At 39.6% G+C, this 14,246-nt stretch overlaps 1 protein-coding gene across 2 annotated transcripts; it reads left to right on the top strand.

Annotated features, from left to right (window-relative positions):
- Positions 1–4,810: 4,810 nt before the first annotated feature.
- Positions 4,811–13,035, top strand: lgsn (lengsin, lens protein with glutamine synthetase domain). Of its 2 annotated transcripts, none has more exons than XM_085276021.1 (4): positions 4,811–4,998; positions 5,236–5,920; positions 6,567–6,733; positions 11,673–13,035. In XM_085276021.1, exons 1-4 carry the CDS (start codon positions 4,957–4,959, stop codon positions 12,864–12,866), a joined length of 2,088 nt encoding a protein of 695 aa, XP_085132147.1. In that variant the 5' UTR covers positions 4,811–4,956; the 3' UTR covers positions 12,867–13,035. The 2 variants fall into 2 exon arrangements, with proteins under 2 accessions (XP_085132147.1, XP_085132148.1); XM_085276022.1 differs by having other exon boundaries at positions 4,945–4,998; positions 5,240–5,920.
- Positions 13,036–14,246: the final 1,211 nt, after the last annotated feature.

Below are 14,246 nucleotides of genomic sequence, written 5' to 3'. Positions count from 1 at the left end.
CAACCATCATATTTACAGGGTGGTAGAACAGGTCATCTACTAATTGGAAGGTTGTTGGTTTGATCTCTGGCTGCTCCAGTCTGCTACTATTCCAGATACTAGGCAAGATATCGAACCCTGAGTAGCTCACTATGTGTGACTGTGTATAAATCTTAGATAGAAAAGGGGCAGCAAGGTGGGACCGTGGATAGCACTGTTTCTTCACAGCAAAGAAATTCTTGGTTTTCAATCCAACATCTGGCCAGGGCCTTTTTCTGTGGAGTTTGCATGTTCTCCCCGTGTCCGTGTAGGTTCTCATTGGGTACTCTGCCTTCCTCCCACAATCTCGAGACATGCAGTCAGAGGGGTTAGGTTAACTGTGGATTCTAAATTGTCCGTAGAAATTAATATGAGTGCTGATGGATGTCTGTCTCTCTGTGTTATCCCTGCATCGGTGCACCCTGCCTCTTGCCTTATGGCAGCTGTATTAAATGTTCTGTTAAGTTAAATCTATGTGATAGTCTACAGGAACATCTATTACAAGCATGGGTTAAAAGTTCCAAAATCAAATGGAACACTCAGCAAGGATGCACAAAAAAAAACCCAAAACACAATAGCTCAGATCCTGTGGGAGTTCAACGTGCAAAGAAACAGCCACTGCTGACAACAACATAACCAATACGTTATAATGGCCTACACGGAGAAGGTATTTGACTACATCCCTCAAAGTGCCCTGGTGGGAAGTCCTTCTGGAGCATGGGATACTACTTATTCAATATAATTATATTATTGCTTTAAAAATTTGAAAACGGTTTAAAAATATGAAGGACTTTTGTTTAATTTTTTTAATAAAATGATCAAGGAAAAATAAATTGAGAATTAAATGTATTGTAGATTCACCACCGTCCAACCTTGTCATATTGATCAAATCTGCTTTGTATTCACATGTCTTCACATGCCTATTAAAATTCAAATGCCTGTATTCACATGCAAAGTTTGATCTGTCTACATAGACGTAAACCACATGATTTTCTTCTCTTTTTTCTTTACTCTTGATTTGCATGCATCTGTACAAAAGCTTTGATCAAAGTAGTTATTTCTTAATCTTTTATAAATTCCCTGTTTAAGAACAAAAGCCAGATCATTAACATGTGCATTAAACTTAATGCTGAGAGGATGTGAAGCTGATCTCTAGAGCCACTGAGTCATACTATTTGATGAGTAATTCTTAAGTCATCAGGATCTAATTCTGAGTCATCAGAATCGAGTAAGAGGAGCACCAGAATGACTGAATAACTACAACAGGTACAATAATCCCGACTAAACATATACTGAACAAACCTTCTTTTAAGATGGTTTATGAAATTGGTTAAAAAGTAATTTATTATTGATTTACCGTTATAGTATATATCTTATTTTAGGTAACTTTAGTTTTGACTTATTTTTCAGCAAGTAAATTAAAAGACTGATTAACTATACATGATATGGATTCCCGTTAATTACTTGAATAAACTGGAAGCTGCCAGCAATATGTCAGTATTTAGCATGTTCTGAAAACAAAACACATAATGTACATGAAGGATCAAACTGTTAGTAATAAGCAAATAATAATATTTAAATGGAAAAGAAAATGCATATTTTCTCTTTAGTTAGTACCAAATTACATATTTTTGTCCTTTGAAATTGTCGAGAAGTTCCTTGTAAAAATTGGAACCTTTCTAGCCTTTAAGCCATTGAATAGGGTCATTCATGACTCCAGCAGTATACGTGCTGCTGTGTCATTTTAATTGTAAAAATATTTTCCATCATACATTTTTCAATCCACTTATACAACCTTTCAGACTTTAAAAAGAAATTGGCTTATTAGTATAGTAAGAATAATAGAAGGTTCTACCCCTGGAAATATGTGTGTCTGTTTGTGTTTAATATTATAAGCTTTGCTTTGATTGCAAATTTCCACTTCTAATCATTATACTACATTGTGATGTGTCACAGTGAACCATGGCTAACATTGTTTTAAACAGAAGTGTGCAGGTAACAAAAAATAGAAAAACAGTTGAAAAAATCCTGATCATGATGACTTCATCGTAGCCCAGCATTGATTAAGGTATCATCGAGTCACTCGTTCATCAATATTTTGTGGTAAAATACATACTGCACTCAAACATACCTTAAGTTTTAAAATGAATTCTTATAAAGATTATTGAAAAAAGTAACATACATGAATTATCAAAATTAATGTAGATTTTTTAAATCAAATTTGTGATTTTCAATTAACAAATTTTAGCATAATTAATGATAACAATAGCCTCTGACAGTAAACACATGTCTATGCTTGTACTACCACTAGACCTCAGTGCAGCGTTCGATACTGTTGAGCACAATAACCTATTACAGCGATCAGAGCATGCTGTAGGTATTACAAGTACTGCTCTACAGTGGTTTGTATCATATCTATCTAAGTTGTTGATGTAAATGGAGAGTCCTCTTCACACAGAAGATTAATTATGGGGTTCCACAGGGTTCTGTGCAGCATAAAGAAACAAACAAACAGACAGAAAAAAAACAAAAACAAAAAAAACACCCCCCCCCCCCCCAAAAAAAAAAGCCACATATGTGGGAAGAGTTCCAGAAAGGAAGAAACAAAGAATAGGGTATATATGACATATATGAATATGTCATGGGTCTAGACAGGACCGGATCTGGGATGTACCCCATTTTTAGATAACCGCACTGAAGTACAGTTTTTCAGCAACGCTGAGCTGCCCGACTCTGAGCTTAGGCAGTATCATCAGAAGACATAGCATACATTTTCACTGCTATGTAAATAACACCCAACTTTATTTATCAATGAAGCTAGACAACACACACCAATTACTTAAACTGCAGGAATGTCTTAAAGACATAAAGACCTGGATGACCGCTAACTTTCTGCTCCTTAATTCAGATAAAACTGAGGTTATTGTACTCGGCCCTGAAAATCTTAGAAATATCGTATCTAAGCAGATTCTTACTCTGGATGGCATTACCTTGGCCTCCAGTAATGCTGTGAGGAACCTTGGAGTCATGTTTGACCAGGATATGTCCTTCAATGCACATATTAAACAAATATGTAAGACTGCGTTCTTCCATTTTCGCAACATCTCTAAAGTTAGAAATATCCTGTCTCTTAGTGACGCTGAAAAACTAGTTCATGCATTTATTACTTCCAGGCTGGACTACTGTAATTCATTATTATCAGGATGTCCAAAAAACTCACTGAAAAGACAGGGACTAGAAAGAGAGAGCAGATTTCTCCTGTTTTGGCTTCCCTTCATTGGCTTCCTGTTAAATCCAGAATTGAATTCAAAATCCTGCTCCTCACATACAAGGTCTTAAATAATTATATCCCATCTTATCTTAATGTCCTTGTAGTACCATATCACCCTATTAGAGCACTTCGCTCTCGCTCTGCGGGGCCTACTTGTTGTTGCTAGAGTATTTAAAAGTAGAATGGGAGGCAGAGCCTTCAGTTTTCAGGCCCCTCTTCTGTGGAACCAGCTTCCAGTTTGGATTCAGGAGACAGACACTATCTCTACTTTCAAGATTAGGCTTAAAACTTTCCTTTTTGCTAAAGCATATAGTTAGGGCAGGACCAGGTGACCCTGAATCCTCCCTTAGTTATGCTGCAATAGACGTAGGCTGCCGGGGATTCCCATGATGCATTGAGTTTTTCCTTTCCAGTCACCTTTCTCACTCACTGTGTGTTAATAGATCTCTCTACATTGAATCATACTTGTTATTAATCTCTGTCTCTCTTCCACAGCCTGTCTTTTGTCCTGTCTTCCTTCTCTCTCCCAACCGGTCACAGCAGATGGCCCCCTTCCTGAGCCTGGTTTCTTCCTGTTAAAAGGGAGTTTTTCCTTCCTGCTGTTGCCAAAGAGCTAAAAAATATGTTGCTATTTTTTTGTTTCAGACTCCACATGAACTTTTTACTGTTATAAAAATAATAATAATGTAAATGTAAATGACAAAAAATAAAAATACTTAATATAGGCGCAGTTTTGACTACCCGCTGTTTGGAATGATAGGTTAACTTATATTGAAAGGATAAAAAACAGCTGCATAAAAAAGCTTAACATACTCATCATGATTTTTTTGGTCATATTTCAATAAAGTTATGAATTAAATAAATGTAACACATCCCTTGACTTGGCTGTATCAGCAGTAACACGTGTATCACATGCAGTAGGTGGTACTTGATCTAGACATAAAGTGGTACAAAGTTTAACATTTTTGAGCAGTTTAAAGACAAGATTTTTGTCATAAAAGGTGGAATGGAAAATAAGAAGGATTGTTTTGTGATTCACTGAAAACCCCCAGAATGCATAGTAGCCAACTGATTCACATGTTTTTATCTGCTTTAGTAAGCTGAAATTAATGGCTGTAATGATTTAGGCTTATGGTTTATTTTTAAATTATAATTTAGTACCACTTTTACAATTGTTTTAATAGTACACTTAGATATTGTGGCACCGCATTTAAATATAAAACACATTAGAAAGTGGCACCATTTATTATTGAGTAATTAAGAAAATTATGTTGCTGGTGTCACGCTGCCCTGTAGCAGTTCTTAAATGCTTAGACTGTCAGTATCAGCTGCTATTGTCTGCTCTTTATAATTGTGTGGAATAAATACTTTTGCTCCCATATCTTTCTGGAAACACACACAGAACTGCTGAGCTCTGCAGTTTTACTGTGCGGTGACACAAAAGCGCCACTGAATTGGTCTCGGAAACAACCAATGAGCTCAAAGCAGCAGTGCTTCAGTGTCCACCAGTGGCCGGCTGATGTCAGTTTCCAGCTGGATTCTCGTGGCTGTTTTGTGGGGCAGAAAGAATTTTCTAATCCGTCATCATTGTACCAATTGTCTATAAAAATTAATGTGCGAGTGAAGCTCTTTCACAGGGGGGGCTATCAATATCCAAATCCCAGTACATGAGTACAAAAAACGAAATGAATGACTCTGAAGATTTCAAGGTAACAACTTGACATTTACATTTTGGATTTGAATTTAATTGAGCAATGTCCATTGGTAGGGTTTTCATATATATTACTTCACTTTTTTTTAAAAATACCTGGAGGATTGTATTTTTAATTTAGAAGTCTTTCAATATGATTTCAGATTTGATTGCTTACACTTCTTGGTAATCATTTTCATGCATAACTTGACCTTCTCTTACCATTATTCTGACAGAGCCATTGTTTGTTTTCCAGGAAGGCCAAAATAGAAGCAACGACCAAATAGATGGCACCGGGATGAGTCTAGGCAGCAAGAAAGGAGTCAGGGTGACTGGGAAGTATGTGCCTCCGATGGATTGGAATAGCAGAGGAGGTGGCCCATCCATCATCCATGGTCCCGTCGGTACACCAGTAACTCCCAACACTCCCACAGTTATCTCCATTGGCCCTCTGCCTCACCAGCCCCCAGAGCAAGTTAATGATCCCTCTGTGGATGAAGCTGACGCTGGGGACGACTGGACCACAGAGGCATCATGTCAAACCAGGTTGTCCTATGATAAAATGGGTGTTCCAAGGCAGACCATGGAAGAGCTGAAGACCATCCTGAGGGTCAGTCCCCTGCTCAGTATCCGGGAAAGACATGAGGGGAAACCAGGGAGTCCCTACACGTATCTCCACGGAAGCAGCACTAGTGGTGGAGGGACGGATGGACGGCAGGATGATGGAAACTCTCACAGGGTGTTCAGCACCTTCAAACCACACTCTGATGCTTCCAGAAGGGGGCCCAGATCCAGAGATAGCACATCTATTCAGCTGCCTTCTACCATGGATTCATCCAGCTCGTTCAGGTTCAGTGCCAACACAAATAGGCAGCCTGAAGTCAGGACCCACACATATGTGAGTGGTGGCTCCTGGGGAGAGACTGGCGGTTCTCATACAGGTTGGTGAAGTTTGATTAGATTTAGTTACACTGTTCTTGATAGAAAGGAAGAAATATTTTATGTTGAAAAAGTATATATTTGGCAAATAATTAGACTTGGAATGATACCTTTCTGCTCACGGAAAACGATTAGAAATTACTGGCTCATAAAAGCTGAATACTGAATATTTCTCATTGTCTTGAATATAAAAAATGGACACATTTTTGTTTTTGGAAAATTCATATGATTTAAAACCTTCTTAAAGGTAATTTAATCAAAATAAACAAATTAGTGTTGTAATAAACTCTCATTATTCTACATTTAAAAGAATCTGGGACAACAATATATGAGGTCTAGCTTAAGGATTTTTTTGGTGGGATTTGGCTTTCTCTGCTCATAGTATTACATTCAGTGACTAACAGTGAGGTGTTTTAAGCTGTAATATCCACTTGACTGTGCTGCCTGTGGACAAACTGTTTGAAACTTATCTTAAACCAGATAATTGTTTCTTGTCTAGGGTGGTCCTGATGATGCTACTTGAACTTGATTATGAAATCTCTGACTTAAAAAACAACATGTTTTTTTTCTTTCAAAAGTGTGACACTTTATATTTAAAATGAAAGATTCTCAAATGTTTTTGCAAATATTTCAAACTGTTTCCCACAGATAACGGAAAAGACACTATTGAGATCTCTGGGAACCAGAGGTTCATTGCAGCCATGGAGCAAATTAAACAACAAATAGCACGTGACAATATCAACTTCGTCCGCTTTGAAGCCACTGACCTCCATGGGGTGTCAAGGTCCAAGACAGTACCTGTCCGCTTCTTCCATGTAATGCACATCTATCTATCTATCTATCTATCTATCTATCTATTAGGGGTGCAACGATACACAAAATTCACGGTTCGGTTCGGTTCGATACTTTGGTGTCACGGTTCGATATTTTTTCGATACAAAAAAATGTTCATGCCTTTTTAATTTGTCATTTATTAAAATTATAAATATATATTTTAACTCAAAAGTACAGTTTTTAAATTTAACCCTAACCCTTGTGCGCGTTTTTTATTTTGACAGCGAATGCGCACCTGCGGACCACTTATGTGCAGCCCTGGTTATTTAGCTCGTCATATTGCAGCCACAGAAATTATTTTGTCCATGAAACCATAAAGCTGCACTTTCTTTTTGCCTTATAGTCTGATTTGTCATAACTTCTCCGTTTTGTGGTAAGCTTTTCTTTGGCTGTCACTTCTTCACCCCGACCTGTCTTATTTGGCTCAGCAGAACTAAAATATATATACTGCTACTTTTACACACGGACTCACATAAGCTCAGCGATTCTCTGTGCGATCAACCTCTCACATGTTTAAGCTTGCTGCGGGAGATTTCACTTGTCATGTTTGCATAGTAAGCTAACGATTAATAAGACGATGTCAGAGGAATTGGTGCACAAATTATCATCACTCACAGATCAGTGCTGTCATTGCAAAGTGAAAGCAAAAAAACAAGCGCAAATTCAAACGCGATTTCAATATGTCACATATTGACAGTGGCTCACCGATGCCAATAACATAATTACCCAGCTACATTTCTGAAAGAATGCAAAAGCATTGACATATATTTTTCCTACAATAGCCGACGGGCAGGGCAGAGAGATTTTTGTAGCCCGACTGGAAAGATCGCTAGCTCCGGGACGTCGGGCTAGCGATTTTGCAAGCCCTGTATCTGATTGAGGAATCACTCATCTTTGGAAAAGAGAGTTTATTACAGAGAAATGTCTCTTTCCAAAATAAAAGCTATACTATCCGCTTCTTCTGGGCTATATTCTCAGCAGCATAAGGAGAATCATGTGCTAACAGCTGTCTAAATGACTCGGCTAAAGTTAGTAGCATGCTTGTTGTTTTTGTCTTTGCACTAGGATGATGTCGGCGTAAATGTGCAGTCATATTCGTTGTGTTCCCACTAGTGCTTTCAGGTTAATCTCGTTGAAATGACCTTAACGCCACAACAGGCAAATCTCCGTTAACGAGCTACCGCCGATCGCCCGTGCATGGGGCTAGACGGCCAACACGTTAACGAGCTAACTGCGCTAACACACTAGTTCACACCAATGTAATTAAGCATTGCATGGCACATCCAACATACTGTTTTACTTTAGTCCATGACTCGCTTACCTTCAGGGTCATACGTCACATGAAAACCAAAATAATTCCAAACGCCAGATCTGAATGAGGGTGGGGGAGGTCCATGTTGCAAGGAGAGCTTAACTTCTGTCTCGCTAGCTTGCCCTGCGCTCTTCCTCCTGACTATGCTGTCTGTGTTCAATTCAATTCAATTCAATTTTATTTATATAGCGCCAAATCACAACAAAAGTCGCCTCAAGGCGCTTCATAGATACAGAGAAAAACCCAACAATCATATGACCCCCTATGAGCAAGCACTTTGGCGACAGTGGGAAGGAAAAACTCCCTTTTAACAGGAAGAAACCTCCGGCAGAACCAGGCTCAGGGAGGGGCGGCCATCTGCTGCGACCGGTTGGGGTGAGAGAAGGAAGACAGGATAAAGACATGCTGTGGAAGAGAGACAGAGGTTAATAACAGATATGATTCAATGCAGAGAGGTCTATTAATACATAGTGAGTGAGAAAGGTGACTGGAAAGGAAAAACTCAATGCATCATGGGAATCCCCCGGCAGCCTACATCTATTGCAGCATAACAAAGGGAGGATTCAGGGTCACCTGGTCCAGCCCTAACTATATGCTTTAGAAAAAAGGAAAGTTTTAAGCCTAATCTTAAAAGTAGAGATAGTGTCTGTCTCCCGAATCCAAACTGGAAGCTGGTTCCACAGAAGAGGGGCCTGAAAACTGAAGGCTCTCCCTCCCATTCTACTTTTAAATACTCTAGGAACAACAAGTAGGCCTGCAGAGCGAGAGCGGAGCGCTCTAATAGGGTGATATGGTACTACAAGGTCATTAAGATAAGATGGGGCCTGATTATTTAAGACCTTGTATGTGAGGAGCAGGATTTTGAATTCAATTCTGGATTTAACAGGAAGCCAATGAAGGGAAGCCAAAACAGGAGAAATATGCTCTCTCTTTCTAGTCCCTGTCAGGACTCTTGCTGCAGCATTTTGGATTAGCTGAAGGCTTTTCAGTGAGTTTTTTGGACATCCTGATAATAATGAATTACAGTAGTCCAGCCTGGAAGTAATAAATGCATGAACTAGTTTTTCAGCGTCACTCTGAGACAGGATATTTCTAATTTTAGAGATGTTGCGCAAATGGAAGAAAGCAGTCTTACATATTTGTTTAATATGTGCGTTGAAGGACATGTCCTGGTCAAAAATGACTCCAAGGTTCCTCACCGCGTTACTGGAGGCCAAGGTAATGCCATCCAGAGTAAGAATCTGATTAGATACCATATTTCTAAGATTTTCAGGGCCGAGTACAATAACCTCAGTTTTATCTGAATTAAGAAGCAGAAAGTTAGCGGCCATCCAGGTCTTTATGTCTTTAAGACATTCCTGCAGTTTAACTAATTGGTGTGTGTTATCTGGCTTCATGGACAGATAGAGCTGGGTGTCATCTGCATAGCAGTGAAAATGTATGCTATGTCTTCTAATGATACTGCCTAAGGGAAGCATGTATAATGTAAACAGAATTGGTCCTAGCACTGAACCCTGTGGAACTCCATAATTAACCTCAGTGTGTGAAGAGGACTCTCCATTTACATGCACGAATTGGAGTCTATTAGATAGATATGATACAAACCACTGCAGCGCAGTACTTGTAATACCTACAGCATGTTCTAATCGCTCTAATAGGATATTATGATCAACAGTATCGAACGCTGCACTGAGGTCTAGCAGGACAAGCACAGAGATGAGTCCACTGTCAGAGGCCATAAGAAGATCATTTGTAACCTTCACTAAAGCTGTTTCTGTGCTGTGCTGAGCTCTGAAACCTGACTGAAACTCTTCAAATAAACCATTCCTCTGCAGATGATCTGTTAGCTGTTTGACAACTACTCTTTCAAGGATTTTTGATATGAAAGGAAGGTTGGAGATTGGCCTATAATTAGCTAAGACTGCTGGGTCTAGAGATGGCTTTTTGAGTAAAGGTTTAACTACAGCCAGCTTGAAGGCCTGTGGTACATAGCCGATTATTAGAGATAGGTTGATCATATTTAAGATCGAAGAATTAATTAATGGCAGGACTTCTTTGAGCAGTTTTGTAGGAATGGGGTCTAAAAGACACGTTGATGGTTTGGAGGAAGTAATTGTTGAAGTTAACTCAGGAAGATCAATTAGAGAAAAAGAGTCTAACTTAATATCAATGGTACTAAGAGTAGCTGTAGATAATATTACATCTGTGGGATGATTATTGGTAATTTTTTCTCTAATGATAAAAATTTTATTTGTGAAGAAGTTCATGAAGTCATTACTAGTTAACGTTAAAGGGATGGTTGACTCAAAAGAGCTCTGACTTTTTGTCAGCCTGGCTACAGTGCTGAAGAGAAACCTGGGGTTGTTCTTATTTTCTTCAATCAGTGATGAATAGTAAGATGTTCTGGCTTTGCGGAGGGCTTTCTTATAAAGCAGCAAACTATTTCTCCAGGCTAAATGATGATCCTCTAGATTTGTGACACGCCATTTCCTCTCCAGATTACGAGTCATCTGCTTTAGGGTACGTGTTTCAGAATTATACCACGGAGTCAGGTACTTCTGATTTGAGGCCTTAGTTTTCACAGGAGCTACAGTATCCAGAGTCGTACGTAGTGAGGAGGTGAAATTATTAACAAGATAATCGACCTCTGTTGGGGTAGTGTTCAGATAGCTGCTTTGCTCTGTGTTGGTACAGGGCATTGGAGATGATAACAGTGGGTGGATTATATTCTTAAACTTAGTTACAGTGCTTTCAGAAAGACATCTACTTTGATAAAGTCTACTCTTCACCGCTGTGTAATCAATTATTGTAAAAGTAAATGTTATCAGGAAATGATCAGACAGGAGAGGGTTTTCAGGAAACACTGTTAAATGTTCAGGTTCGATGCCATATGTTAAAACAAGATCTAGAGTGTGATTAAAGTGGTGGGTGGGTTCTTTTACATTTTGAGAGAAACCAATTGAGTCTAATAACAGATTAAATGCCATGTTGAGGCTGTCATTTTTAGCATCTACATGGATGTTAAAATCACCCACAATAATTATTTTATCTGAGCTCAGAACTAAATTAGATATAAAGTCTGAGAAATCAGACAGAAACTCTGTGTAAGGCCCAGGTGGACGATAGATGATAACAAGTAAGACTGGTTTCTGAGTTTCACAGCTGGGGTGGACAATGTTAAGCATCAGTGGATGCTTAACATTGGATGCTCAGTGGATGCTCAGTGGATGCTCGACAGTGCAGCCTAGGCGGAGTAGTCGAACGCAGATTCACTGAGCGCTCAACACAGACAGCATCGTCAGAAGGAAAGTTGATAAAATAAATTACAAATGTTGTATTGTTTGATACATATGCGTACCGAACCGAAAGCACTGTATCGAAAGGTTCAATATCGATACGAATATCGTTGCACCCCTACTATCTATCTATCTATCTATCTATCTATCTATCTATCTATCTATCTATCTATCTATCTATCTATCTATCTATCTATCTATCTATCTATCTATCTATCTATCTATCTATCTATCTATCTATCTATCTATCTATCTATCTATCCCTTCTAACGAAAGGTGAGAAGTGCTTTAATGCATATGTTTCACTCACAGGAGAAAGCAGTATATGGGGTACCAATGCCAAGAAGCTATTTGGAGCTAACCCTGAGCCCACAAAGCAATGAAGTGGACCATGCAAACACTGCCAATTTCAGTAGTGATGTCCTTCTGATCCCTGACCTTTCGACTTTTAGGGTCCTACCCTGGGCTGAACAAACAGCACGGGTCATATGCGACCCATGCACCGTGACCGGAAGCCCCCTTCGCACTTCGCCTCGCCTCATTGCCAAGCAGCTTCTCGGTCAGCTCCAAAGCCTGGGTTTCTCCCTGCACTCATCCTTCACCTATGAATGTTGTGTACTAGGAGCGCCGGACCGGATTGGACCAAAGACACTCCTGTTTCCTGCCACAACCCTGCTCAGCAACCATGACCTGCCTTTCTTCCAACAGCTAGTGGACAGCATGTACTGCATGGGGGCTGACATAGACAGCATTGCTTCTGCAAGTGGCCCTGGGCAGATGGAGATCAACCTGAGGCCAGAGTTTAGTATTGCTGCCGCTGATAGCGCCTTCACCTTCCGCACCGGCATCAAAGAAATGGCTCGCAAACACAGCTACATTGCCAGCTTTTTTACTGACGATGGTCTATACAATGCTGGGGTGCTCTCTCATAGCCTGTGGGATGCTAATGGGCGACGGAGTCTTTTCCACAGTGGAGAGAAAGCAGGCGAGATGTCTGAGATTGGTAGAAAATGGTTGGCAGGCCTCCTGACCCACTCTGCTGCCCTGAGCTGTTTGATGTCACCTGGCCTGGGTTGCAGAAGTCACATTGCCAAAACCATCAAAGACCCCAAGCGGTTGCTGTATGCCACTTGTGGCAGCAATGATAACAGCAGCTCCTTCAACATCAAGTGTCACGGCGGGAGGGAGACGCACATTGACAACAAGCTGGGCTCAGCCATGGCCAACCCTTACATTGTTCTTGCAGCTACAGTGGCTGCAGGACTGGATGGTATCAGAAGAAACCTGAATGTTGAAAGCAGTCTTAACAAAGCCCCTATCCAACAGAAAGAGTTCACCATTCCAGTAAAGCTTGACGAAGCTCTGGAGGCGCTGGGGGAGGATCATGTCATCCGCAGTGCCCTTGGGGAGCCGTTTATTCAGTATTTCATTGCCATGAAGAAGTTTGAGATTGAGACCCAGGAAATGGATGATGAGAGGAACAAGTGCTTTGAGTATTTCATATAGAAACCCTGAATTTACTTTATACAAAACACACCTCCTCCTGCCAAACAACTAAAAGCATGTGAATCAGCTGCTTGAATATACACGATTTTATTTTATACAATGTTATACATTATTATTAGACACACTCTAGATATTTTAGAAGATATTACTTCAAAATAAAGGCATTAAACCCCCCAAATAAACAGCAGTATTGTGCTATTTTTTTGTTGAGTTATTTTGTTGTTGTATGCACACAGCAAAACACTGTTCTGGTTGTTAATGCCAAGAACAATGCAGTCTGCTCTTACTCTGAATGGTGTGAATATAATGGCATAGTAGCACTAAACCTTGGTGATCATTCCAAACCTAAACTCCAGACCTAGGGATAGGTTTAGGGTTTAGTAATAATGTCAATTGTTTTTAGTGCATATTAGTTAGAAGGATTTGATCTTGAACACAGGGTCAAGTATAGGGTCATTGCCAAAACATTGCCATGTTCACTGTAGAAAGCTAAAGTTCTCTCCATTGTGCATCCATTTATATTTATGCCTCACTTACTTTGGCACATTATTTTTGAAGCTCTTAGCACTGAAGTTGCAGTTCTTTAAACTGCTCATACATGTAGCAGTAGACCATCGGTTAAATGCAAAGGTTGCTCACCCCAGTGTGTGTGTCAGAAACATTGTGTAAATGAAAGTCAACAAAGTCAAAAGTTGTCTTAACATTGTGTAAAACCAAACTATTTTGTCTGGCTGACAGTAGGTGTAGAAATGCTTTAATGACAGCGAAGTGGTGGTGAAGACAACTGACTACTACTGTCTGTCAAAGTAACTAATTATAGATCATCTGACATATAACAGGTAGGTATTGGTTAATTGGTTAAGTCACGCCCAAGTAAATACTGGACTAGATCATTAATGATGAGGATGGGGGGGAGGAGACATAATCCCCACCTGTCTCAAAATAACACATGCGTGATTGGTTAATTTGAATTTTTTTTCTGTTTCCTGTCTTGTATTTATGCAATTTTCTACAATGTTTTACTATGACCCTGATGAAGGCCACAAGCCGAAGCGCGTTGGTCAATTATTAAAGTTGTTCATCTTCCCTTAAGTGTTGCTGGAGTTCCTGCATTGTGAATTCTATCATCCTCTCCATGCACCTTGGAAGTAGGTGAAGTTGTGTCAGACATTTTTGCTGAAAGTAACTAATTATCAAATTCTGATTTCAAGGGCAGAAAGTTTTACATTCTAATCTGTAAAGCAAAAGTGGGATTTAATTTGCATGAATTGAAAGGAAAAATGCACGTTTCCTTCAGTGGTCACACAGTCAAGCACAGTAACCAGAAAACTAACAAATTACTTCAATGTGCATGCACATTATCCATACCCGAAGTATCAA

Source organism: Mchenga conophoros, linkage group LG6 (assembly GCF_057382185.1).
Source record: "Mchenga conophoros isolate Kocher_MC1m ecotype Shallow Benthic linkage group LG6, M_conophoros_male_GT1.1, whole genome shotgun sequence".
Taxonomy (NCBI): domain Eukaryota; kingdom Metazoa; phylum Chordata; class Actinopteri; order Cichliformes; family Cichlidae; genus Mchenga; species Mchenga conophoros.
The sequence above is the reverse complement of the archived record's forward strand: the minus strand, read 5'-3'. Positions and strand labels throughout refer to the sequence as shown.